At 37.7% G+C, this 26,913-nt stretch overlaps 1 protein-coding gene across 1 annotated transcript in view; it reads right to left on the bottom strand.

The window, feature by feature from the left end:
- Positions 1–211: 211 nt before the first annotated feature.
- The window catches only part of CABCOCO1 (ciliary associated calcium binding coiled-coil 1), a 50,901-nt gene continuing 24,199 nt past the window's right edge, over positions 212–26,913 (bottom strand). Inside the window, exons 6-7 of the mRNA XM_057368392.1 lie at positions 3,759–3,881; positions 212–1,200 (exon numbers count right to left, since the gene is read on the bottom strand). Coding sequence (XP_057224375.1) covers positions 1,192–1,200; positions 3,759–3,881 — 132 coding nt within the window. The 3' untranslated portion in view covers positions 212–1,191. The remainder of the gene's footprint in view (positions 1,201–3,758; positions 3,882–26,913) is intronic.

Here is a 26,913-nt window from a genome sequence, read left to right as displayed (position 1 = left end):
CAATGACCCTTCTGGCTGAACSTTTGGCCCTGCACCCATCAGGAGCAGCCCCTGCAAACCAGACCTTTCAGGAGAACTGCTACAAGCTATTCCTTCTTTTGACTGGGCTGAGCCAGGCTTGCAAATTGTTTTCATTTACCACCGTGAAAAAAATGAGAATGAAATGAAACAAAATCTAACTTTTTACYTAGCGATAAAGAAATATGAAAGTGCAATAAATAAAACACTCTATTTCTCTTGTGTTCCACTAAAYATGTAATCCAATCCAGCCTTTACGCTTCAAAGCAGGACTTGTATTTCACATGCTTGCTAGGGCACAGAGTTCTGTGACACAATAAATACAGGCTGTGAGCTTGAAACATAGATGTTAAACTGGTTCTTCTGAGGTCATTTATTTGGTTGGATYCCTTTTAAGCATGAAATATTTCTATAAGGTCTGGAAAAATATGGAAACATTCTCAGATGAAAGGATACATGCATTCCAAAAAAAAAAATATCCATGGAAATCTAAAGGAACTCTTCTTGGGAATACTGTAGTGCAAACTCTTCAGTTATGCAATTTTAATATGGTGGAAAGAAAGAAGTGTAAGCTATTAAATTTGTTTTAAAGCTTAGGAAACAAATTAAAACAAAATAATATACATTTTATTAATGAATAGCTACAGTGAAAAGTGTGTAATTACATGYTAATTAAATTCTTTCCTTATTGTATCTGCAGTGCCTCAAAATGATTTTTTCTCTCTATGTATTCTCCTTGTAGCAACATTGCCTGAAAAAAACCATAGGTGTAAAGCAGAAACTGCTAAATATTTCACAACTTTGAGAATGAAATTGCAGCTTTTTTTTTTTTTAACTTAGGATTTCTATTCAGAAATAAACTGAACTTCAACATGTTTTAATTATGTGCTCTTCCGTTTATAATCTTCAACTTAAGTCTAAACTAAACAACAACGCTGGCAGAACACGGTAAATTTGAGGGACTGAGATGAAGTGCTTTTAGGTAAAYGTTAACAGAACCATTTTCCTATATACAGAAGTAATTTTGCTCAGGCAGCGAGCCAGCCTCTGTGTATACCATCACCTACTGCCCAATTCCTGCAAAATCCAGCATCATCTTTCTTATCTGGCTATTTAGGACTTCTCAATTTTTCTGTGCTCCAAGTCTAAGCTTCTTCCTGCATTTTCAGCTTTTCATTSAGCCTGTAAAGAAAATCAGAAGAAAGAAGTGGTTATGATGGAGCTATCTTAGGCTGCACATTGTCTTGGTGGTTTTGACACAGTGTAGTGCAGCAAGGCAAACATTATCCCACACACCTTCCTGTTTTGCAGGCAGAACGGTGTTCCAGCCTGTCCTTATGTGATAACACCTTATCATATTGCTGTGCACAATTCCAATGGATGGCATGGCTGCTGWGAGCTGGAAGTGATCTGGGACAGCCATTCCTCACGTAACCATGTCTTGGGAGATGGGCTAATTTGCCTGTATTCTCAGACAGCCTTTACCAATAGACACCAAATCAGAAAAATTGCTTTGGGATCTGGTTGTTGCCACTGTTTTCCTTTGCTGCAGATGTTTGTTCTCTAGTGTAATGTGTTTTATTGAAACAGTGCTGGAATTAGAAAGCATTACTGAAAATGAACAATAAAAACCCRTATTTCTGTGATGCTGCTTGTCTGTCTTAATTACAAATACAATTATGAATTTGTATCTCATTCTGGAAATCCAAACTGCTATAGTCATTGAGCGTTTAATTTGCAATGTAACATTTTTGGGGAAGGTACAGAGGTAATGAAATCTTTGGCAGTGATAATGCATAGCAATATCTGATTCCACGGCATTTGGAAATATGGAATCACTGGATAAAGGTCACAAACACTCATGGTTTATGGGTAATTTATGTATATTTCTCAGCATCAGCACTGATTTTGCAGAAATACAAGAGAAATGGATGTGGTGCAATGACAGTATTTATAACAACTGGGACAGGCTCAGAGGTCTTTTACAGTCTACATAAACTGTTCCAAAACTCAGAGTTACATTCTTAATGGCATTCAGGTAATTTTGATAAAGCAAATGGATTTGTCCCAGAAGCGCTTGCAGTACTTTGACACTCTAGGAACTTAGTGGCTTGCCAGTTCTAGAATTCCCTACTAGTGCTATTCTGCAATCTATCAATGGRTAAGCACAGCTGAAATGTTTTCTAAGTTCTCAGTAGCTCAGATTAGAACCAAAAGGCTGGAATTTCTCTCTCAACTTTGTATCTTTSCAGACAGCCTTCACAATATTTAATCCAAGTATGAACAAAAATGTCCTCATTCCTTTACATGATGTGTACTTGGTTGCTGGAACGCTGATCCTCTGGGCTAATCCTCTCCCAGCCACTCCAGATGCCTTTTCTTCTCCAGCTTTCACATACCTCAGTCTCTGGTCCTACCTCCAGTGAAAATCATCTGCCATCACACTTCACTATGGCTGCTGCTGAGACCACTGAGTGTGGTATCAGACTAAAAGTTATTTTTTAGACTCAATTAGAGCAACATCTGCCTTGTTAATGAATATGTTAAGACATGATGCAGATTATGAAATCATATTTCAGGCATAACAAAAAAYTGTAGGAGTTTGATCATGAAATCAGGTAAAAATCTAATTATGAGATTACATCAGATGTCAAGAAACAGGAGAAAAAGATACATTGGTGAAAGAACTAAAACCTGAGGGGAAATAATTTTCTTTGAATACAACCAGTGTTGCAAAAGAAGAAAAAAAGAATTCTCATCTGTCCAGTTTTGTAAAGAAAAAACTCTTAGCACTGACATTAACRGCATCAAGGTCAAGTGAAAACCAGAAATTCATTCTTTTCTATTGGTAGGAACAGGAGTAAGACAACATAGGCCAGAGATTCCCTCCCATTGCTAAAGACATGTCAAAATGGAATATGAACTCAAATGATCTAATGATGGCATCATTATTCTAATTCATTTTCTCCATTGATGCATAGTCCAAATAAAGCAATTTATCCATACCACAATATTTTCAGATAATATTAGACATTTATTAAACTGCTGCTTAATCAATAGGGTCTAACATGCTGTATCTGAAGTTCAAAGTGCCTAATGCCACTTGCCTGTTGCAAGTAAGACCAAATTCCAGCGGTTCCTTGGTGTAACTCTGTTCTAGCAGGTTGGCTTTCAATCATTTCCTATCAGTTCCAATGACAGTAGCTTCCTTCCCTTCCATGACYCCCACAGAAAGAAATCAGGGGCCCCTCAGAGTCTGCAGACCACATACTGACAGCTGATCTGTTCCATTAAGGCAGCTCGTGTGTAGTCACACAGCTACCAGACAAAGCCCAAAATTGGCATAAGTGAGTCATTTCTTACACAAATTGAAGGACGTGTACCATAGATGCATCTAACAATTTATATTAAGCACACATTGCATATACTCCAGCACAGCAGCTGGTCCTGAGCCCCTGAGAAGGAATTTTATCACTGACACCACTGAGAGCAGGATTTGGCCCGTGTTTTTGACACACAGTAAGGCTAAAGATATATGTTGTCATATTACTGAATATTTTTTATCTTATCATATGTAAGCTGACTAAACTAGGAGTTATTTATAGAGGCTAATTCACATTTTTACAGCATATGGATGTGCTTTTTGCCAGCTTTAGCACAAATACAGTTTRTATTCATTAAGACTGAGCTAGCTAATTAACTATAGACAGAATTAGTGAATAGCTTTCTAGTAATAGTACCTCAAGGTTGCCAGTAATTTCATTCGGGATTTCACACTCTGCAGACTTCTCATCTTCAGCAGTGACTTCAGCCACCTCGGAGAACTCTGTCTCTGGACTGGGCTCTTTYCTCTGGTCAGCAACCTGCCACAGGAACACTGAGTTAGAGCATCCTCCTGCCCTCTATGAGACCCAACAAGGACAGCCAACAACACACAGGGCTGCTTTTGGGAAGTGCTGCCCTCACACAGACCATTGTGTCTGTCTCACATTGCCCAGGCCAGGCAGACACATCCCTGCATGGGGCGAGAGCCCAGCGGGGCTCACTCAAATAAATGACTGATTAATGCATTAAAAGTAATTTCATTCAATCTTAGAAGAGAAAGTATGCTATGTTCAGGATAATAAATGTCATCAGATCCAATGGAAATTCATAAAAAAATAGCTTAACCCCCCCCCCCCCGAAAATAAATTAAAGGGAACAAAACTATACTTGAGGTTCTGTCACTGAGGCTGARGGGGAAACTGCAGGTTGGTCAAGTTCAATCTCATGCTGGTAGTATTAAAAAGAAAAAAWAGTAATTCAGGTTTAATTATTGCTCAGAGGTTTCWTGCAGATTTTTTTTAATGGAAATTAAATGACTGGCAAACAATAAAAACCAATACCTTTTCTGTTACTATCCAGGTGCTCAGAACTGGAAAGCATTCTGAAAATTATTATAGATCAGCTTTAATTTCTAGTTGCATCTCAAGGGGCCCTCTTTATAATACGTCGAAAGAACAGATGATTTTCATAATTTCATAACACTACAGCTTCTTTTACTCATGTGGATAATTACGTTTAGAAAACACAGTGCTTAGGTAACATTCTGTCTTCCCAGTGCAAGTTTGTCACTTCTGAACAGGGACCTTGTTGCAATTTGAAATTGCAGGGCCTTATCAAAGGAATCAGTTGGAGTGAAGCTGCATCGATGCTAAATCAAATAAGGCCCTAAGAAAAATATTTTAATATGTAAGTATAATTTAAGAGTTGCTAATGGTCCAAGTTTTGCTGCTTCATCTTGTTCCTTTGCTGTGACCATGGGAACCTCACTGTGCTCTGCTGGTGTGTGACCTGCAGCTCCAGGAATGCTCTGCCAGGGGCACAGCTTTTCCCCTTGAAGCAGCTGCATGGAGCACCAAATCCATGCTCAGGATCTCAGGAGTGATGCAGAAAGCAGCCTCCATCCTCCAAAGGGACAAGGCTTTGTGTCCTACTTTAAAAAAAAATGGATGACAGAGAACATATGTGCCAAATAGGGCGAAAAAAGGCATTTGTGAACAAGCAAGGAGCAGGGTATGGCACTGAAATGGTGTGTGTGGGGCCTCCACCGGGGAAGTGCCCATCGAGAATTCGAGGCAGATGTTCCAGTTCTGAGTCAGCGATTACAAACAGCATTTTGCTTGGATGGTGTAAGTAAACGACATTAATTCACATCAGGGTAAATGCAGCTCCCATAAATTAATTTCCTCATACTTTTGAAATCGCAGTAGGTTGATATGTGGGTCATTTAGTTACTTGCTACAGTTAAACATGCTGAAAATATTAAACATTCTATGCATCTGCAGAAGTGACAGCAAAAACTGTAAATAAAAAGTTAGACCTAGACACTTCATTACAATAAAAATTTCTTTTGTAGTCCTAAAAGCTTTCCAGAACTTCTGTTTGGACTCTGCCACTGCCTTCAAGATTCCCCATCATGTGTGAGCTCAGTAAAGTAAGTAGACAGTATTAGTCCATGTTTGTGAGAACTGAAAAGGCTGACAGAAAGATTTGCAGATTATAAGTGAGGAGAAAAACAGATTTCTAGAAGCATTTTCCTCTACCACTCGTAACTCAAATTTTCAGCACCTCGTCAGTGCCTACATACTCACAAAAAGAATATCAGAGTTTGGGTTTTGCATCAAATGAAAAAACTTAGCTAAACTGTATTTCTTTCAAAAGTAAACACATTTTATTTTCAAATTCTATTTTTTTTAAAACTAGATCTCTTTTGATTTAGCAACTATTTCCATTTTCCTCTGATTTCTTACCTTATGTTTTCTTATAAAAAATATTAGCTGAAGCGGATTAGACTTCAGAATTACTTTCTGCTTCCTTAAAATAATATTTTTTGGTTAGTTAGTTACCTATTCACTCAAAATATATTTTTAAATTTAGATTAAGTAATTCCATTTATTCTCTCCAGTCCTAATTTTGAAAAAGTAAAATAATGCAAAGAAATAGACCAGGTTTTTAGAATCAATTCCAARCTGATCAAATACATTTTTGTAGCATGGATATGATTTTCAGAGGTTCTGTTTTTCTGAATAATATTTTTACTTCACTGCRTCTTTTTACAGAGAGCCATTCTTTACTCATCTGTTCCATGTCTAATAATAACCCTTGGATCATTAAGAAATAACTAAATTACAGCAGAACYAGGCTCTTTAATGAGCCATAATAGTCTCAACATTCAGCCAAAAGTTTTTTTAAAAGACTGTGAAACTTCTCAATGTAGAATATGAAGCATTTTGTTTAGTAATAACAAGTTTATGAGCTGGACTACAGTTTACAGCCAAAATATAGTGACCTAAAAATGCCATTCTGCATTGCTCCTTCCTATACATTGTGTCCTTAACAAGTCCAGGGGAAAATTAGAATGAATGAATTGTGGTGAGAGCCYGAAGCCAACAAATGTATTTAAATGAATCCTTCTGATGCAATACTTTCCTTTAAAAAATACAATTAGGTCTTTGTGCTTCCTTTGAACAAAACCTCATGTTTAATAGCACCAATGGCTCTGTAGTAAAATCTATTTAAAAACAGAAAAGGAGACACAGTAGGTTTTATACAGTTACAGTGGCTTTAAAAAAATGTTAGTTTCTGAAGTCTGAGTAAATTTATGGTGAATTACTTCCACTGACCTACATTAAAAACTTCATCCCCCTTTTTTTAATTCCTGAAGATTTGTCATTATGTGAGCATTATTCACTATGACAAAGATGTATTACTCAAAGTGTCCTCTTGAATCAATATAACTATCGCAATGTGAGAAACAGTTTGGCAAGATGATAATGCCTTAAAATTAATTGGCAATATTTTCCTGCACATCGCGGTCCAGCGGGTCCAGGGAATTCAAACATAAAGAAATTGTGAAGCAGTTGCACAAATGTAGCTGGCATATCAGTGTCAGCTGCTCTGAAAGGGACTGGAGGGACAATTAGGTGCACTATTGTTACGGATTCTGAGGTCAGGTGGGTGCCAGGGGGGCACTGGGAATGCAGAAGTCAGCAGGGCTGATGTGGGATGGGTGGGGCAGCAGCAGCACTTCCCCACTTCCCCCAGCACACACTGCTCTGGGAGGGCAGCCCTGTGCCACAGCCACACTCTGCAATTCTCTCTGGGTAAGTGTGCATAAAGACAGGCTTGTATAAAAAGCCCTGTGTTGTTCTGTACATAAACTCACACACTTTTYTCATGGTTGAGGGGTAGTAAATTGCCTTTTAACAAACGTAGGCAGAGAAAAGACAGTAAAATAGTACACAGGGAAATTTCTAAAACAGAATAATGGCAGGAAAGAAGATTGGTAAAGCATTCTAATAGATGAATTCCACAGATGTGGTAGTTATTATAAAATTAGCTTTGCATAACTTACCAATATACCATTACATTTTCCCCCAGATGTTATCTGTTACTTAAATTAATTCTGCTTAAGTTACTATTATTGCAGATTTTATCCATGCTGTATTTTATTATTTAAGTTTCTGTGGCATAAAACAAGCCCTGGCTGATAGTGTTACTTTTAATCATATATATAAGAGGTTTTAGCATTATAGAAATGGCTGCTGGGTATATCTTAATAGTCATAGCACAGAACGTCTGCTCTCAAAATATTATGTAGATTAAAACCAGCTATTTACTTTCACTCTAATTCAAGGCATTGGAAAGGTTTGCAGTATTTATGTATGTGGTATGAGGGGAAACAATCTACTCCAGGAATAAATATCAGAGTTTGGAAATTAGCAAAGCTAAGGTCAAGGTCAGTTTGSATTTACTGACGTACTTGCTGAAAATGAGAATTCAGAGTTTATGTTTACTTATTCCATAAATGAGAAAAAAGACTGAGAGGGTGATACATTTGTTTCTTTGATAGAAGGCTTTTGTATCACAGAAACATTTAAAAACCACCTTTTCATCTTTATATTATCTGAAATTCTGTACTCCTTTCCATACAGTCTTAACATAAATTCTTTTCAGCTAATCTTACCAAACACAAGAAAATAATTATTTATAAGGATTGGAAAAAGGATCCCACGTTCCACTCGGACCATTTCTACAGCCTTGTAACATCTTTCAATGCCTTTCAATGGATATGGGTTTGATTTTATATGAATGACAGATGAGTTTCAAAAAGGGAGTTCTTTGTGCATTATTCTATGTATTCATATTACCTGTGTAGTTTGTACTTGTATGCCATGGGACCTTACTCTACCAGAAGCCTGCACAGATTTCTCTCATACATATGTGAGATTTGCTATCAAACAAACTCTGTAATACAGGATTTACATTACTTTGCTATTCATGCTAAGCATGCCCGGCCACACACCTCCAAATGCRCTGAATTTCAGCTGCCGGAATAAAAGGCATTTCCAAGAGATGGTTTGTTAGCTGCCTGTATTTCATGTGGTTGAATCTGAATGAATACCTAATGGAGAGAGATGCACTGACTCAAACCAGCCTGCTTTTTTTATCCCTCCCCTTTAACCTGCCAGCGTATCAAACACAACAAATCCACCCCACCTGCCTGCGGTGGCAGCGCCCACCAGAATTCCCACAGGAGGTTCCTGGGAGGCTGCTGATAGCTCTACAAATACATCTGCCATCCTATTCTGCAGCATTTAATACATCAGGTCCAAGGGACCAAAGGATTTTACAAAGCACTCAAAAACTTGAGCCAGATATCTGATCTCTGTGGTGTGACTGAGGTGGCAGAGCTTCCTCCTGCACAGCCTCGCTACACACATTTGTATTAATATTAAAGTAGAATTAAGATCAGTGAGGGCCTAAAAATCTACCTCTGAAGGATGCTCCCTGGTTGCTAATGATGTACATGGAAATTCTGTATGCGTGTTCCTGGGCAGTTTTCAAATCCCTATTCCTAAAAGAGACAGGAGTTCAGTGAGTCAAAAGTAGGCTTTATGCTCTTTTTCCTGCATTTTGAAGTCCAAGTCAGTGTGTTCTAAAGAGTTTTCCATATTTCTGAGCTGCAATGTGAATTGACTTTGTTGACAATACATTAGTAATTAATCTAGTCCAAAATAGCTATTTGAAGCAATTTGGTGTCTACACTGACAAAACAGGATCTCCTCCTCCCCCCAGGAAGCTGCAAATCAGTCAGTGACATCTGGCCTCAAGGACATCAGAGTCATCTGAAATGTGGTAATTTATATTAATGAACATCAATATTAATTTTTAAATAAAAAGAATTTGCTACTGCYGTTATGTTTACATAAGAAATATTATTTATAGCTTGTGTTCCTACTTTCCTACATTTTGCCCATAAATTACGGTAAGGAAACACAATGTCACAGTTATAAATATTTTTCCTTGGAGTTAAAGCTTTTACATATCCTCTTACTGTTTTCAGTAACTATATGAGGACAACAACCAGGATTTTCTTGCTACTCTAGGAACTGCTGCCAATTTAAACGCTTGACTGAGTAGAAAAGGGTGCTTCTACAAAAACAACCAAAGCCTTCCTCTCTAGAGATATCTTAATGCAGAATGCCCTTAATACCTAGATTCTGTAAGAATCTATCTATCCTAACATACAGGGAAGAAAAAAAACAACAACAAAACGCCCTGATTTTACTAGGCTGCAGTTGTCTTCCACTGYTTTTACCAAGCTTCCAATTATTGCTGCCAATTTGCAGATTATTTAGAAAGACAAAATGAAAGACATAAAAACCCCATATCCCCAGTTGGCTTCAATGYTGAGGACACATCACTAAATGATTCACCTTGGAATGGTCACTCTAAATTCACATTGTATTTAGCATTGCCAAATCTCCTAGAGTTATGGGATTACAAGAGAATCTCAGCTTTCATTTAAAAATAAAGTTAGCTCTTATGGTTGCAGAGGAAAGATTGAAAACATAAATCCTGAAAGCTCAAGAACTAGACTGCAAGGAAAAGGAACCAAACAATTCTTTTTAAGCAACTCATGATTTTTTGGGATACGTATCATCATTTTAAAAGCTYGAGGTTAATGTAACCCTTTTAAAAATAATACATACCGATTTTAGGGAGGGGTGAAAGAGTTTTTTTTAGTTCTTGAAAGTGCAACTCTTGCATGTCTGGACTTTTCAAAGTACCAACCCCCCCATTTCCACTTCAAGGGCACTCATCAAACAAGCAAAGAGCAGTCAGCTACTATTCTGGCTGTACAATCATAATCAACAGGGATCTAAAGTAATTTAAAAACCAAAAAACAAACCCCACAAGCACCTTTCCCACAGTAATCACCTATCTAAAGCTACAAATGTTTTTATAAAAATGAAGGCCCTTTTTATTATTCATGTGATCACTTCTGAAAACCATAAAATTAAGTTCTGTTGAACCCAAGGAACAACAGGCAGTCTAATATTTTGATGGCATCCACCTTTATTGAATTGGAATTTTACACTTCCTGGTTGTGCATCTCTTTTCCAACATTTTTTAATCAGGAAAGATCCAATATGAATGCTGAACACATGATAAAAATGTGAAAACACRCTTGGCCAGGTGCATCTTGGTACCGCTTTCTGGGACCAGGCTTCAAACATTTTATAAATACTTGTTGCAATTCCATACTCTCAGAAAACCAATTTGCATGAGAGCATGTGCCTCTGGCAACAAAATGGCCTATAAGAAYTGAATTGCTTAGGGGGCTGGTATTCATCACACCTGCTTTAGGGGCTCTGTCAAACCCCTAAACCCCTCCTTGCTGAAGTGCAAAGACGATTGCCTCTCTTGAGAGGCAGTCAGAGCAACTAAGATGAATAAAGAACCTAAAAATTCCGTAATGTAGCTGCTCTGGACCACAGCGAGCACAGCCTGCTCCCTCTCCTTTTCCCTAGGGGAACCTAGGAAAGCTGGCTACCTCACTCAGGCTCCCTGGTTTGCCTGGTGCTGAGAAATATGAACTATTCCCTTTTTTATTCAAATGGTCACTGTAGGAACTCAGAGATGATTTCCAGCACCACRTGTGCCTTCTGCACCCCCGAGTGTGTGGGGGAAGAGTCAGACAGCTGTTGGCACTATCCTGGTCTGTTTTTTCCAGGTGTTATATCTGAGATGCAGCAATATCTCACCAATTCTTACTGTTCCTCAGGGCTTTAGGTCAGCCCTAAGACTTCCAAAAAAAGCCTGCTAATGTAGACACTCCTGTTTGCAGCACGTGTGAATCTCCTGTGTGTCTCACACAGCAGCCTGTGCCTCTGGAGCTGAGCCCCACCAGATTTCTCKTAGTTCAGCAAGCACAGACTTCAGGCTTTACTTAAACAGGAGTGCCATGTACAGGAAAGAAAGGCATCAACAAGATTGCAAAAACCTAGGAAAATTTAAGCCTCCACACCTTTTAGAACAAAAAGGGYTCAAGAAGAGCCTGGGGGCTCCTGCTGAGAAAGTCTGACAGCAGAAAATTAGCATTTTGCTGTTGATACAGTGATGTGCACTCACTGCCTGATGTTGGAAAGAGGTCCCACCTCCCGCCTTTGTCTGCCACTGCTCTTGGACAGCCTTCCCTTCCCACCCACTTCCTCAGAAATCAGCCTTTTCTCCACACAACACTGTTCATGGACAAACCCCTCACACAACTGCCCCGTGCTCTGCAGAGTCTCTCAGCACCAAATGCCAGATAAACACGTTCTCTCCAAACTCCTCTCAGTCATGAGGTGCATTAGATGTGGATAGGCTTATCTGTATTGATTCACCCCCAGCTGATGCTACAGAAAATAGCTGCACTAACACTTAAAAGGTTGCATTAAAAAATCCCCAAACCAACACAACCTAAGGAATATTGATCCAGAGCTAAGAGGAGGAAAAAAACGGCTCACACAATTTAAAAAACACAACATAGATATTTTTAAAAAATATGCCACATTAAAAATTTTTCCAGAATATATGGCCACATAAAAATGGGGAGCTTGTGTTCTTTGTTATTAGACCTAAAATGTAAGGTCTTTGCCTGAGTGTGTAAGTTTCTGTTAAAACAACAATTTGTCCTGTGGACTGTAAATTCAATTACTGTTTTTATTGGAATCACATTTTGCTTTGGAAACAATCACGCAGAAAAACAACCAGTAACTCAGACATCTTAAAAACATCTCAGAACAGGCATGGCTCTGAGAACAGATCAGTTATGGTAATTCTTCCACTGTGAACTGCAAGGTTTTTTAAATCCATTTCCATATTTTTAATTAACACCTAGTTAAAAAAAAAAATCTTACTGTAGGTCATTTTAATCACAAATGGGAAAACAAATTTGTTTTATCAGAAAATTGATTCAACGCTATTTTAGGGACTTATTTTTCATGTTTTTATCATAAAAATTAAGCCATTAGCATACATTTCCCAATTTGGGAATGTAGAAGCAAGCCAGTTTTTCTCTGCAATTTCAGAGTTACAGTTTTCAGTCACCTCTCTATGTGAAACTAGTCTATTTTAACACCAGAATATTTGATCAGCACACACAAACCCCCCACGTAAGTCTAAGATATCRGTACTTCTTTACAACTCCATTTCTATATTACTTGAATCTGCAGAGTTCTAACCATAGCCTGTTAGTTAAAAGAAACCACCCCTTCCTTACGTGACAGTTGGATTTTGTGCCCCATTGTAAACAGGCTCTCCTTGTTACGTAYGTGTTCATAAATCTGTTTATGCTGAATCTCAGCTTGAGTGCCGGTGTTTGTTTTAACTCTCCCTTATAATCCTGTCATTCACGTTAGATAAAAACACAGCTGTGGGTAGGGGCAGGGTTGGTCTGGTGAATGCAGGAGTTAAACAAAGTCTTGCCTCAGCACAGCTTGGCTAGGTGGGTGATTTGAAATCTAGTAAAGTTTCCCCTTGGTAAATGGCCAAAGGCAACCACACCTTGGATGATGTGAGGTTGTTTTTGAGAAGGTAACATCTCCTTACAGATTATCTCCTCCCACTTCGACTTGGAAAGTTTCTGAGAACAGTCATTTCCATTTCTGTTGGGGCATGAAATGGTTTCTGCTGAAAAAGAGCGTAAATCTCATTCTGCTTTGACTTGTTAGGAAGCTCATGACAAATCATATAATCCAATGTGGATTTTTAGAATTTGTTTAAACAATGCATGAGAAGAAACAAACATTTCTACTGAATAATTTCTCTCCAATTAAAAAAACAAACAAACAACAGTCACTTAATTCCTTATCCCTTATAAACCCAGTTAAATACATCTTCTAGAAAATTACCATATGCACAAGTAACAGAACCAACAAAAATCTAACATTTGTTCAAAGATTTCCACAATCATACAGAATTCTACCATAACTTGGAATCRAGAGCAAACACTTCCAGCTTTGGGGGGAAAATCTTGAGTCACCCATAGAACAAGTGAAGCTAAAGGGTACTGCATTGGGTTGTACACTGCAGCCTTTCCTCTCCTCCTTGTTCTTTGTCTTTCTGAGAAACTGTTCTACAAAAATAGGCAAAGACCACGTGATCACGAAGTTTGCACACAGTTTGCCTGATGAGATAAAGACAATGCGTCGTCTTTTGATGGGAAAAGAAATGAAGCAATGATGCCAAAGGGTCTCATTTATTCCTTTCAGCAGCACCTTTTCCTTGGCAGCTTTTCTAAATAGCAATGTCATAAATACCTAGAGGGAGTAAGCACCCCATGGCAGCATCTTCTCTTGAGAAAGGAGAGCCATACCCAGAAACATGACATTGCCTACTCTGAAGCTGCTGTCTTTTGATCTAACCCTTAGAAGAAAGCACCCAGCAGGAACATCCAATATGTCTGGATTGCCAAGYAGGGAAATTGAGGAGAGGGTAGGAGAAATCACTAATTGCTGGGAAGCTTGGCTTGCAACAGAGGGAAAAGGCACGCTAGATGAGGACACAGGACTTCATTTARTGCTGTGGAAGGAGAGAGTAGGAGTGGTGGGAAGCAGCAATATCTCATGGGCAGAGGAGAGGCAGCGAGGCTGAGCATAATCTGGAAATCAGATCAAAATCACACTCTGAAGACTCCTGGAGGTAGGCCCTGTTCACCTCCTTACCTTCCTCAAGCTGTTTATCGCCAGCAGTCTCTTGCTCCACCTAGATAAAATGCCACATATCTCAAGTCCTTCCTTTCATCGTGTGATTCTCCATTTTGGTTTTAATAATTGGCAGAATGTGAAGCAATTTTCACCACTCTTACTGGGTTTGTGCTTTTATGCTGGCCAGAAATACTGACCTATGCACTGGAACACAGTCCACACACACACACACACACACACACACACACACACACATACATATGCAACTGCCAATTGTTTAAACATGGAAGGACTGAAAAATTAAAAAAAACCAAAGTTTTTAAAGAAGGAGTTGATACCAAAAGCTGAAAACAAAAATGACTCAACTAGAGAGCCTAAAGAAAAAAGACCTTACGAAATACAATAGACAAATTTTCAGTAAACTCCCTATGCACCAAGTATCTTCCTATTTACAGGACTGACTGGTTTAAGTGTTCTTTGCAGGTGTTCATTGTATCATGTATATGCCCTAATAAATCATATTGGATGCACAGCTCCATGTGGAAGAAATAGAGCCGATAGGAGGTACCTYTGAAAAACTTGGCCCCAGAAGCAGACAGGTTATTTTTCCATGACAACAAGTAATAGATATATTTCTCTCTCAGTGATAAATTAGTCTCAAAGCAACATTGTCCATCAGAGAAAGACCTTAAGGTGYTCTTATAATACAAACAAAAGCCAAATTGAGCACTTTAAGTGGATGTTTTTAACAGCCTTAAAATTATTAAAATCATGAACTTTAAATAAGTATATTTCAACCAGTGTTTTACTAGTTCTCTCYCTACCTTCTCTGATTTTAATTTTCTCACTTGTCAGCATGTCTTGGCAGTGAGAACAAGAAAGACCTCAAACCTTTGCTGATTGCTTTCCACGCAATCTGATTTCTATAAATTAGAAGTTGCTGATGGGAAAGCAGACAGCAGCGCCCTTTGATCAAGATACACATCTTGATCTCTTTTATCATTTTTTTWAAAAACAATAATATTACAACAAAAAAAAATCATCATACAAGCTTTTCGATCAAAGTGTGTCACTGTCTGCTTCCCAGTCAACATACTGCCAGTAAATTGGCGATGTGCCCGGAAAGCGCAGGCAGCAGCTGGTGGGTTTGATTACCATCTGTATAGCCACTAATGTATAAAATATTGTGTCTCCATCTAGTGGGCATCTGCAGTTTACAGGAAATTCGAAAATGGGTTTGAGCTGACTTCTGTTGGTGGCAGAAGGAGCCTCACTTGACTGCCCACCTGCAGAACTGGGCTATCTGAAACAAGGAAGGTTGTGGAGCCTGCTCCTGGTTCCATCCCTATTGAAATCATGTTTTCTGCAGAGGCATTCATAGAATAACTATTTCTGTTCTCTCCACCTCTTTCCAGTGCTCTGCAGCACCCTGGAAGTCTTGGTGGCCAAAATTTGAAAATGTAAAAGAGGTAACAGGAAAAGGAAGGTCAGAGCAAGAATGCCATTAATGTTGAGAACTTCTGAAACAAACAATAAGGAATGAGATGAATAGGCCTAGACAAAGTCTTCCCTTACACTAAAATATTACAAACTGCCCCCCAACTACTTAATRGCAGGACATGCAAAATGCCTTTTAACTCTCTCACACGGTTTCTGGTAACATCCTTGACTGAAGAGCAGCAGGGGTAACACAAGATACACAAACCTGCTTTTCAGAAGAGTGCCACAGAAACAGTCCTTGACACACCAGATTTTAGATGCCATGTGGCCACCTGTAGGAGAAACTGAGGTCCAAGCCAGGATTGTGATAGTTCTCTCATAGCAGCACAGGACTAGAACAAATAGTTAATAAAAGATGAATTCTACCCTACTCCTTAAGCACCCTCCTTYTCATCGATTACCATCCTTTTTGACAACTACTCCACTAGCAATGTACTGACTGGGCATATTTTATGCACAGCCACCTCGTGTGAAAACTGCATCCTAATGAAGAATATCAGTACAGCATAACRAAATAAAAACCAACAAGATCATACTATTGATTTTTTTCCATCCACATGAACTAGACCTAAATGCCCTGAGCTTGAGAAATCTGTCGAGGTAACTCCCCAACATAGCACGATTACATTTCATTTAATGACTTCTCTGGATGCATGGTAAGTCCTAAAACAACTCCTATTTTTCCCGAGTATCTTTTAATAAAGTTGTTCTAGATGTGTTTTGATTTGACACCTAAACTGGTTACAGTAAAGCATTTTTTATTTTTATCACATATTCCATTGCATTAGAGGTAAGTTTATTACTCTATAAATAATTCATTCAAAGGAATTTCAGTTTAACGGCACCTAATAGACACAATCACTTAAGGTAGCACACTGGCAAATTTCACCTTTAAATCAGAAGCCGATCTGTCTTCATATAAAAAAAAAAGTCAACTTCTTAGAAGAAAGCATCAGTTTTAAGAAACTCAGTCATGAGCACTTAAAAATGAAGGCAATACATGCCAACAACTTCGGTACTAATCTATTAAATTGCTTGTTTGTGCAGGAAGTGGATGAGATTTGTTTCAATCTAAGCTAATATCCTTTATTTCAACAGAAACTGGAAGAATCAAAAATTACTGTGCTGTGATAGAAGCTTTATTTTTCAGGTCAGCACTCTCCATTTTTGATTGCTCAATGGGAGYGCCACAATGGCTAAAAAAAGAAGGCTCTGAAACTTTAGGAAATAGAAACTGCTGACTACCTGGTAAARGAATAATGATTTATAATATATGAATAGGGGCAATAATTGGATAGCAGGCTGTACTCAAAAAAGCCTTAATTCACAGRTCTGACATCAGAAAGTCATAATCCATCGATCTAGCATCAGAATGATGGATTATGACTTTTTGAGAACATGTAGACATGTCAGCTTCATGAGCATTCCGGGAATCGTAGTCCAACTTGTTTTACTGAGGTCATTTGAACAATTTCAACTTTTTCCAATAAAGCTGATGCACTAATATTTTGAAATATTAAAGTTCTGTTGTTTTTCTTTTAAACTGTAAAAATCCTCTAACTAAATATCACAGGTTGCCATAACTTGTCATTGAAGAATTCTTTTTTTTTTTTTTTAATTATTTCAAGTCTGTGTAATTTTCTTACAGAGATGACAACAATTTTAAAACCTAATTGCTTTTTATGTCAAAAAAGTTTTGTATTCAWGTTTGGAGGGAAAATAAACAAGGTGCAAAGTGAGGGATTAATTATCTTGTTTTCTTTCAGCAAAGAACTGACATATCCTATGCATGTTTCCCCCCAGGCTACTTTAAAAAAAAAAATATTATGTGCATTTAGATGGAATCCTTTATAAAAAGAAATAATACTCTTGCAATGTGTGAATACCTAGAGGTTGAAATGGTTTTTATACAGAAGCTTTTGACATTTTAAATTAAAAAAAGACATAGTTGGAACTTTGTTTTCCTCGTATAAACAAACAGGGGCTAAGGTTATTGAATAAAATATTCACGGAAGTTCCAGAAATCATTTCATTGAGCATCACATACTTACATAAAACTAAACCACAATTTCATTCAGAAAATTCCGTTGCAAAATCTTCCACTGGATTTTCCCCATTACAATTAAGTGAAAACACCTATCAATTAACAACTGTTACATTAGACTAATTCAGTGGTTCAGATGGGTAGGAGTCCTTCCAAAAATACTTTCTACTTCAKTGAAGTGTTGAGAACAGAAAGAAAATCCCACATTAAATGTAAAATATTACCAAGTATTTTCAATATATACACATATTAAAACTATAAAAAAAAATGACTAAAACCTCTTCCAAAGGTATAAAAAACTTTATGTTATAAAAGTAACAAGGACTAAAGGGCAAAAGAAACAAACCAAACTAAGCCAGGATTGCATATCTATATTTTCTTTTCTGGAAACTCATTTGCCTAGGAGGCTGTGTTTCTTCTCCTTCTCTGCTTTTTCTCACCTTATTTTCCTTCTTATTCACAAAATGTTCTAAAGGGAGCTTATTAATAAAGTAACTAYTTAGGTGAAGATTCTTGCTTGCATTTTTTTTTCCTTTTGTCTATGTTCATAAATAAAGCTACCATGGAGGAGAAGTCATAGGGATCTTTTATAATGGCTGAAATAATTTCTTTCACTAAGCCCCATGTATACATTAAATAAAGACATCCTGGGTTCAGTCAGCCCAGATTTCAAAGCAAACAATAACAACAAGACCAAAGGGAGGGAAAAAACTGYAGGAAAAATAATGCACTTTTTAGAGCAGACAGAAGCAATTTACTYCATTTTGACAACTAAATATGAAGTGGCTAATAAAAAATCACTGCCATGTTACACAAACTCCTTCCTCTAAACACATCTAATGCTCCTAAAGATCTCACATAAAGGAATCACATCACTGAAAAGCAACTACTTTTTTAAATGAGCCTTAAGCAACAATCACACTGCACAACTGATCAAAAGAGAGAGCACCTCATGCGATTAGCTCTTCCAGGGAATTACCATTGGCAGGCTGTAATTACTCACTTGGAAGGCAGTCATGAGGACACCATGGCCAACTGCTCTCTGCCTGTGATTTATATGCCTGAGGTAATGACCAGTGGCCAGGATATCAGTGTGGCAGCTSCCTTCAAAGAGCCTCTTGTGCAGCACCAAACCAGGTTTACTATGACTTCATCATCAAACCATCTTCTACCWGCATTTTCCTTGGATCCTTTCCGACCTAAGTATTTACATCAAATGAGATGAGGTAGGGTAGCCACAACTGTTCCAGACTAAGGRATGAATGCATGCAGGGGAAGACAGGAGCGCATTGGGTATCTTCTGATTCCTCCTCTTTTTTGGACCTGTGCATTAGTCCTAGCCCTTTTCTTGTTATTGAATTGGTTGTTTCCTCTCATTGTCTCCACTGACACCACTAACTCATTTAATGCATGTTATGAAACAGCAGTCAGATGTTAACTTTCTGTCTTTCGTGATTTGTGCTTGAACCAATGACCTTGAAGTGCAAGGCTGTGTAGATCTTTAGCATTCCCTCGATAGCCTGGCCTTTATTCATGAAGTTTATAAGCATAACCTGTGCACAAAAGGAATGCTTACTCACAATTACTRTTATGGTGGTTCTGTAGGGGCTGTGCACTGCACTGAAAGAATATGAATTATGAAGTGCATGAGTTAGTAAAATTTAAATCAAGCAAATGTTTAATATTAAGCCATTTCATCTTTTTCCAAAGTTCGGCAAATTTATTACAAAGCACTGAAATTGCACTTCAAGCCCTAAGGCTTGCAGTGTTGGAGCCTGCCTRATTAATATAATTAAAAGAATAGCATAACTCATATATGCAGACTTATTGTTTACTTCCAACTGATATAATGATTTCTAGCTAAAAAATTTGCACTTCTTCATCACTGACAAGTTGCTAGAACACATCCCTTTTTTCCTGCTGTGCATGTGATTAAAAGAGCAGAGGTTAAACACAGCAATAAAAAAATTAGGGGATTCTATTTCTGGTCACATTGGTGCTAAGTTCTTCCTTCCCGTTTCTTACAATAAGAAGGTGTTGCCGAAGAGGTGGAAAGTCTCACGGCAGGAGGACATCGAGCTGCAGAAGGGTTAGAAAACGCTTCCTTAGACAGAATCATCCTCCTTTCCACAGTCACCAAGTACCTYGTATTGCATTTTCTACCTTAGCCAAGACCCAGCTTGCAGGAGGGGCCAAGCCATATCCATTAGATTACTGGGCATACAGAGCTTGTGAGACCTGATCCAGAGGATTGCTCAACAAGGGTAAAGCTGACAATTTTGTGTGGCATAAAAATCCTGCTTTACACAGTACTGTTGAGCCACTCACACCTGCACAGCCAGCAAATGCTGGCTGGCACACTGAGGGACCTCAGAGGTTAGAGGGATGGAAATCTTATTTTCCTCATTCTGAAACCAAACAAAAAGCCTGCTTTTCCTGSAAATGTTGCCTGCATATCTTCATTTTCTCCTGCAACAATTCTGCATTCTCCTCCAGCCATTGCACTTATCAGCAGCCCCTCCCAATACAGGAGGTGGAAAGCCAATGACAAAATTAAAACAAGTTGGCAAACCTACCCATATATACATATTTCCTGTTAGCACAGTTATGCTTTAAAAATTATGGCAACAGCAATAGAATTCTGCTGCTGTGATCATGGATAATCAAAGCAAGTGAAAAAAAAGCTAGTGCTGAAATATTTTCAAAGGTATGAAAGTCTTTACTGTTGTGTAATTTAAATTTACTTGCCATCACTTGAAATTTCCTTTCGTCTGCGTGATTAGAATTTAAATGCTCCCAAAGTACATTAACAAATATAATTCCTGTTATATTGCAGAAATACTGCAGCAACCTCCTCTTAGTGCTGGAAACTAACTACGCTCCTTAATTTGCTATGGAAAATACAAAGCACAATTAGTTAAAAWGCTTTAAAATGAAGTCTTATTTGGGAATGACCCACAAGATGAACCAACACAGCACTTTCTACTCTACTTATACAYACACACATACACCCACRCATCACAAAGCTGTAGAAGTATTTTCTACAACTGTAAATATAGGATGTTTGYATTTTAGAGAGAATATTTTTAACAWAATAGTTTTCAGTTTGAGGCCAAATTTTGCCAACATCACACATCATAGTAAWGTAGTGTTTATTTTAGATACAATCCTAGCAGTTCCCCTGAAATTACTTGGGGCACAGTGGGTTGAGGACACATGGATTGAACTGTAAATCTTAGCTGACAACAAAATTTATATCTGACAAGAGTAACAGAAGGACAGACATTATGAGCCTTCCCATGCACCATCCCATGATAAATTTGACTACAAATCTCCATCCCAAATTCTTTAATTTTCAAATTCAAGATGTTTTTGATGAGTAGAAATTACTGTTCCCTTAAAACAGAGTTCCACAGAACATAGCACCACTTTGAAGGTTTTATGCATCCTGAGTAAATTGGGTCTTAACACAAAGTAGTTGACAGAGTCAACCTGACTGCCAGGTAAAAATGAAGCTGTGATACCCCACTGGAACGCCACTGTTTATTGTAGCATTGCTCATGTTTAGTGCACTCTTAATGAGCACTTTCAATTTTTCCCCACCATACTGCTCTTGCCAGATTTGACACACAGATTCCTGGAAGTAGCACAAATCTATAAAAATGACCTTTTACACAACTGAATTCCACAGAGCAGGGTTTAGTTTGTTAAGTCATGCTACTTTTTCTTTATGTTGTATCCATTCTTCTCCATCTGATTTGAAGGAGAAAATAGAAGGAGAAAATGAAAATTGAAAAAATGAAGGAGAAAATGAAAATTGAAAAAAAAATCAAATTCTATGTATCTTTATAGGGTAGAGTTATTGGTACCTATCTGATTAAGTAATTTATTTTGCTAGTAAAATTGCTAGTATGTAAACATATAAATGTTAAGAAAGAAAGAAAGAAGATTTGTCTTTTTAATTGTGTTGGTTCACTACAAAATAAAACAAAAACAACTCACATTGCAAAGCCGTAAATGTATTAAAATGGCAATYGAGCTCTGAAAAACTTCAGGGCTTAATTCTCAATTCCCTGAGCAACCCAGTCCCCTGTGTAATACACCATGTCCTGTTGACTATTTAATGTACAGCCTTTAAACTTTCCCATTACGTAAATAAGCTTCCTTACCACAKACTTCTAAATTTTATTCTAATGCATATGTTTTGCTGCTTATTAGTTTGTGTAATGTTCCCACTACTATGAAAGAAAGAAAAAAACCCAGCAATCCAGGAGACAAATTCTCATTTTATCTTACACTTGTGAAATATTAAGATTCTCCTAGTCTGTCAGATTTCTAAGCTTGTCTWATGTCTGTCATTTGTATCCAAAATTAATAAAGTCTATCCATGCTGTATGATTTTCCAGTTGCTCTGATTCTGATTATGCACAATAATTTGTAATTTAAATTCACAAAGATGTGCCAATGTAGCAATGTATTTGTGTTGTCAGTTTTAAAGGCTTGGCCTTTTTGGCTCTAATACCAAAGCCCTGTTTTTTCCACTCACTATAAAGTTCCAGTAATGCTTGGACTGACCAATTACTGCTGGTAATTTGATTATGTACCCTCTTTCTTTTATTATTTACCCATTTAACTGAGGATTGATCAGAACAAAGAGACAATTAAATATACTGCAATAAAACCAGTATGAATAACAAGAGGAGGAACTGAAGACAAACCAGCAGTAGGTCASAAAACAGAGATAAGACTGAAATCCTGTCTTTAACTTCTCCTGTTGTGTTTGGCTGTGTCAGGGTTGCAAAGAAAAGGATATTAATTTTACATTCAGTAATTCAGAGAGCTCTATTTGCAAGCAAGGAGGAGGGACAAAAGATAAAATCTTGTCACGGCAAAAATCCTGGAAGTTAAACAACCTTAACTTCCACCTTGACAATTTCTTGATTTCTCAAACAAAATACAAATATTTAACAGAAATTAATGTTCAGTACACAGCTTCATACCAGCATGCATGTAGAATCAATAGACTCAAGGGGTCATTCTCAAAATCAGCAAAAACGTTAATGACATTTTTATAAATTCCACTGGAGGGCACCACAGTGGACCAATGGTAGGATTATTTTAAAAACTAAATGGAAAAAAAAAAGCCACACAAAAAACCCAATTCCCTCCCCCCCACCAAAAGTCACAACCCTAGGCTCTAGCCCTCACTTCCTTTTTATCTAGACCTGCTGAAACAACAGTAATGCTAAAAATCAAAAATAGTCTATTGTGACAAGCCTAAATGAGAGTAAAACTTTTCAATACTTCATTGGAAATAYGAGCATTACAGGTAACTTAACATTTCTCCAAATGTAAGTCTTCAACTACRTCCTAACTCCTGAGGAATACAAAAAGCTGGCACAGTATCTTTCTTAGAACAAAAGAAAATCATTAAGATCCTAAATGTATAACAGAGAGAGACAAAAATGATAAACGGGCACCATGAATATAAAATGAATGCTAAGAAAAACGCTGAGAGAATGTAAAGCAGATATTCAAAGTAGAATAATCTCTAAGGAACATCCCTAGCAGTCTTCAATTTTATTATACAAGAGTACTACATGCCTTGGTTGCAATGTATTGCAATCTTTTCAGAACACACAATATCCAGAATTCCAGCCTGTTAACGCCTGAAACTTGTCCACAGCCTTGATCCATACAAAATTCAAGACTTCTCAAGCACAGGATGTTCTCACAACTCTGGGACCATATTTGGATGGCCTTCCTATAAATGAAGCATGCAACATTCATCTTTATCACKTACAATCTATGCCATTTCCTTAGATTGTGTTCACAAGCCAAATTTGATATGCACAGTCAAAATAAACGACAGTGCAGCTACACAGGACATATCTTTTCTTGCCTACTGTTATTYGAATAGAACAGAAACAACACACCAAGCACAGGAATTCTAATACTAAGAAAATAGTCCTGTGTGTATTAGCATGTAATTCATGCAGGATGTCCAGTTCTGTAGTAGTAGTAACAATATTTTCTGCAATATGTTTTTATAATATTGTTGGATTCTTGTAGAACCAACCAAAAAGGTCAGAAGCACCACTTGTCGTAAAAAGTGGAGAGCAGAAAGTTGAGGCATTTCAGCTGAAAACATCTGTGTTTGGGTTTTATCCTGTCCACAGCCTCATCTGCAATGTAACTGCAGAATCTACATGGGCTGTCACATATGCTTTGCAGTAAAAGGACAAAATTTGAGGTTGAAATCAGTCTCAAATAAAAGATGAACACTTACCACCTAACTTTTTCAGGTCAGCCAAAAAGTGTGCCCACTCTTGTAAGTTAGAAAAAGCAAACATTAAAGATAAACAATTAAATATTCCTTCTCTTTGCTTTCAGTTGGCCAAGAGGAGATTCAGGATATGTTCAGTACCAAATTTTCAACAGTGTACATGGGAAGCCAAAMCATAAAATACTTTAGATGACAGTCTTAAACATAAAGCACAGCAAAAGGCTCCAGGGGCTGTTTCCAAGCTTACCCTGAAGAGATACCGTGTAGTCTACCTATTCAATGTTTTTCTGAGTGCTGGAAACACATGAAATCTCCGCTTCCACAGCAACGCARTGGATTTGTAGGAGACTCCGGAAGTGCAAGGTTAGCTAAGGCTGATGGAYGTGACAGATGGGAACCTACTTCCCAAACCAGGAGAGGAGGCAGTGAGGCTCAGCGGGCTGGAGCTGGTGGGAGCTGGCCATGAGCCCACACTGAAGAAGGGATTGGAAGGACACAATTTCCCACCCTCCTCTGTTGCTATCAGCCTTAAACAGCTCCTGCTCGGGATCCAGTGGCGAAGGAAACAGTGCAGGGACTTGGTTCTGGCTCCTTTCTCTCCTGCCCACACAGTCACACCTGGGCTACCTCAGCCTGATCTCTCTGGGTGCTCACCAGGTGCAGGGGAAGGAGGACATGGAGAGCACACTACACTCGACTATGGATATGACTGTCTTTCCAGTATCATTTTGTAGCTCATTCCCATATTTCTGGSGTTTTACAATATTGTTGCAGTGTATTCAGATCTTGTGAAAAATCAAACATTATATATAATGCATGAAGTCCATCCCTTTGCCAAATGTTTTTCTCATTTAAGCCCTAACAAAAACCATTTGAACGATTACACTAAACATAAATGGTGTGGAAGTCTTACAAAAGTCTAGCAAGCTACAAAGAACAAATAATACAAATGCCGAAGAAAACAGTTGTTTTGTTAATATTCTATTTACACAGCTGGATTCTTAGGAATTTCATCCATCTGTATATTTACTAAGCAAAGCAAATTAATGCTTAGAATTACCATTTCCTAAGTGAAAAACAAACCAGTAAAATGAAAAGGCTCCCCCACAATGTGGCTGTCTCTGCCCCATTCCAGATAGACACGCACACCTCCCCCGTAGCCACGAACTATGAAGTAACTGGAGAGGATTCTTCACAGACAGATGTAATTTATAACAAAGGCAGGAAAAGGCAACCCTAACTCAGAGCTTGCTGCCCTTCCTATAAAGTTCACCTCGTTACCAAGAAAAAGCAGAGAATAATTTGTTTGGTTTCTGTACTCAACTCCTTTTTCTTTTATTGTGAAAAGTTTCCATTGTCCTTTCATGTTTTGATTATTGAGTAAGTTTAGATACTTGCCAAATAGCCCTAGATTGTTAACAGACCACCACTATTTAACTTTGAATGCTTTAACAAAATAAAGGCACAGTTCACATTAATATTCAATACCCTCATTTTATTTATTATCTTTTCTTTGAAATTTAAACAATTTTCCTAGCTAAGGTTTATTAAATGTAAACCTAAGTAGCAATATAAGTTACCTCACATTCCAACCAGACATCCTATAAAACTCAGCTTTCTAATGAGCAACACTGCATTCTGCTGAGCTTAGCATATTCATAGGAAATCAAAATAATGTTTTATGAATTAAATATTCAAATACATCAGATTCAATGCTCAGTAAAAATACTTTATGTTGTATCCTATGACAAGTTGTAAAATTCAAGGTGAAATTAGAAGACATACAAACTTTCTGGTGTATTTTAAAAAGGAACTGTAAGGGATTGCAAAACTTGYCTGTTATTTAGACTTGGATTACATTTGTCCTCATAACATCAACTAAATGGATGAAAATTTATTAAAATATATATTGATTATAAATCATCACAGTAAAGAAATGTCATGCTATTTATTTATATGAATAAGGTCAACATGATATTCATAACATAAGGTCACAAGATGTATGAATTTGWTACATAAATATTCACCCATGGGGATACATTCCCATGAAATATCACAYCACTTGCCCATTCCACAGATACTTTCATGAATAGAGTTTAATCCTCAAGATGATGAAAAGCTGCAGATAAAGGTAATGGGTACAAAATAGTTGTTCATTGTAGCATAAGGTCATGGATCTCTGTCTGCCAATTACCAAAAATTATGCAGGAAATTTAGGAAATAAAGCAATTGCTCTGGAAAACAAGCCTCTGGTAAGTCACACTGTACCAGCAGGCACCAAAATGGTACCTGATGGCAAACAACTTTAAAAAAAAAGGCAGCTAAATTTGAACCAGCAAAATATAAATGAAATGTGGCACCTTCTTGAATACCTGCTTGATCCCCGCTACGTTACATGGAAAAGTTTAACACTGAAAATAGCATTGTTCTGCAGCAGACATAATGCATTGGGCTCAAAATAAAATGTATCTCTTCATTTTTTTTGGCAGATTCCTTTCAAGTTWTGTTCTTTGAACTTCCTAAAAATAAGTTGTTGTACAAATGACTTTCTGCCAACATGCCAGCAGCAGCCTWCCTGGCTCTCACCAGGTTATGTACAAAGCCCTTCCAATGGTTTGTGACACTGGCTGATAAAGAAGAATCCTGTTTTCCTGGCTCCCCAGCAATATGCCCTATGGAAAGCTGAGGGCGTGCCACTGACCCCTAGATCATGTGATCTAGGCAGAGCCAACTACACTGCATGRCACCAGAACGGAGCTGGGGCTCTGAAATGATCTTCAAGAGCTGCTTTGGTGTCAGTGAGTTTAAACACAGACATGTAAGAACAGCAATTCTGTTATGTGTTTATTTTTTTTGTTTTTAACTGGAATTAAATCAAACTGCAAAAATCTCAGATTCTCCTATGAAACAAAATTACTGATATTTGCTCAACTCCAGATACCTTTTTTTTTTTTTTTTATGCTGGGCAAATAAAACAAGTAGAATTCCCAAAAGGCATCAGAGAGAGCTAGTCAGGAATGCCAGAAAAGTAAAACAAAATTCATATC

This window comes from Malurus melanocephalus, unplaced genomic scaffold, assembly GCF_030028575.1.
Source record: "Malurus melanocephalus ecotype Western Australia unplaced genomic scaffold, MMel_1.1 scaffold_91, whole genome shotgun sequence".
NCBI classification, from domain to species: Eukaryota; Metazoa; Chordata; class Aves; order Passeriformes; family Maluridae; genus Malurus; species Malurus melanocephalus.
This window is presented reverse-complemented; position numbering and strand designations above follow the sequence as displayed.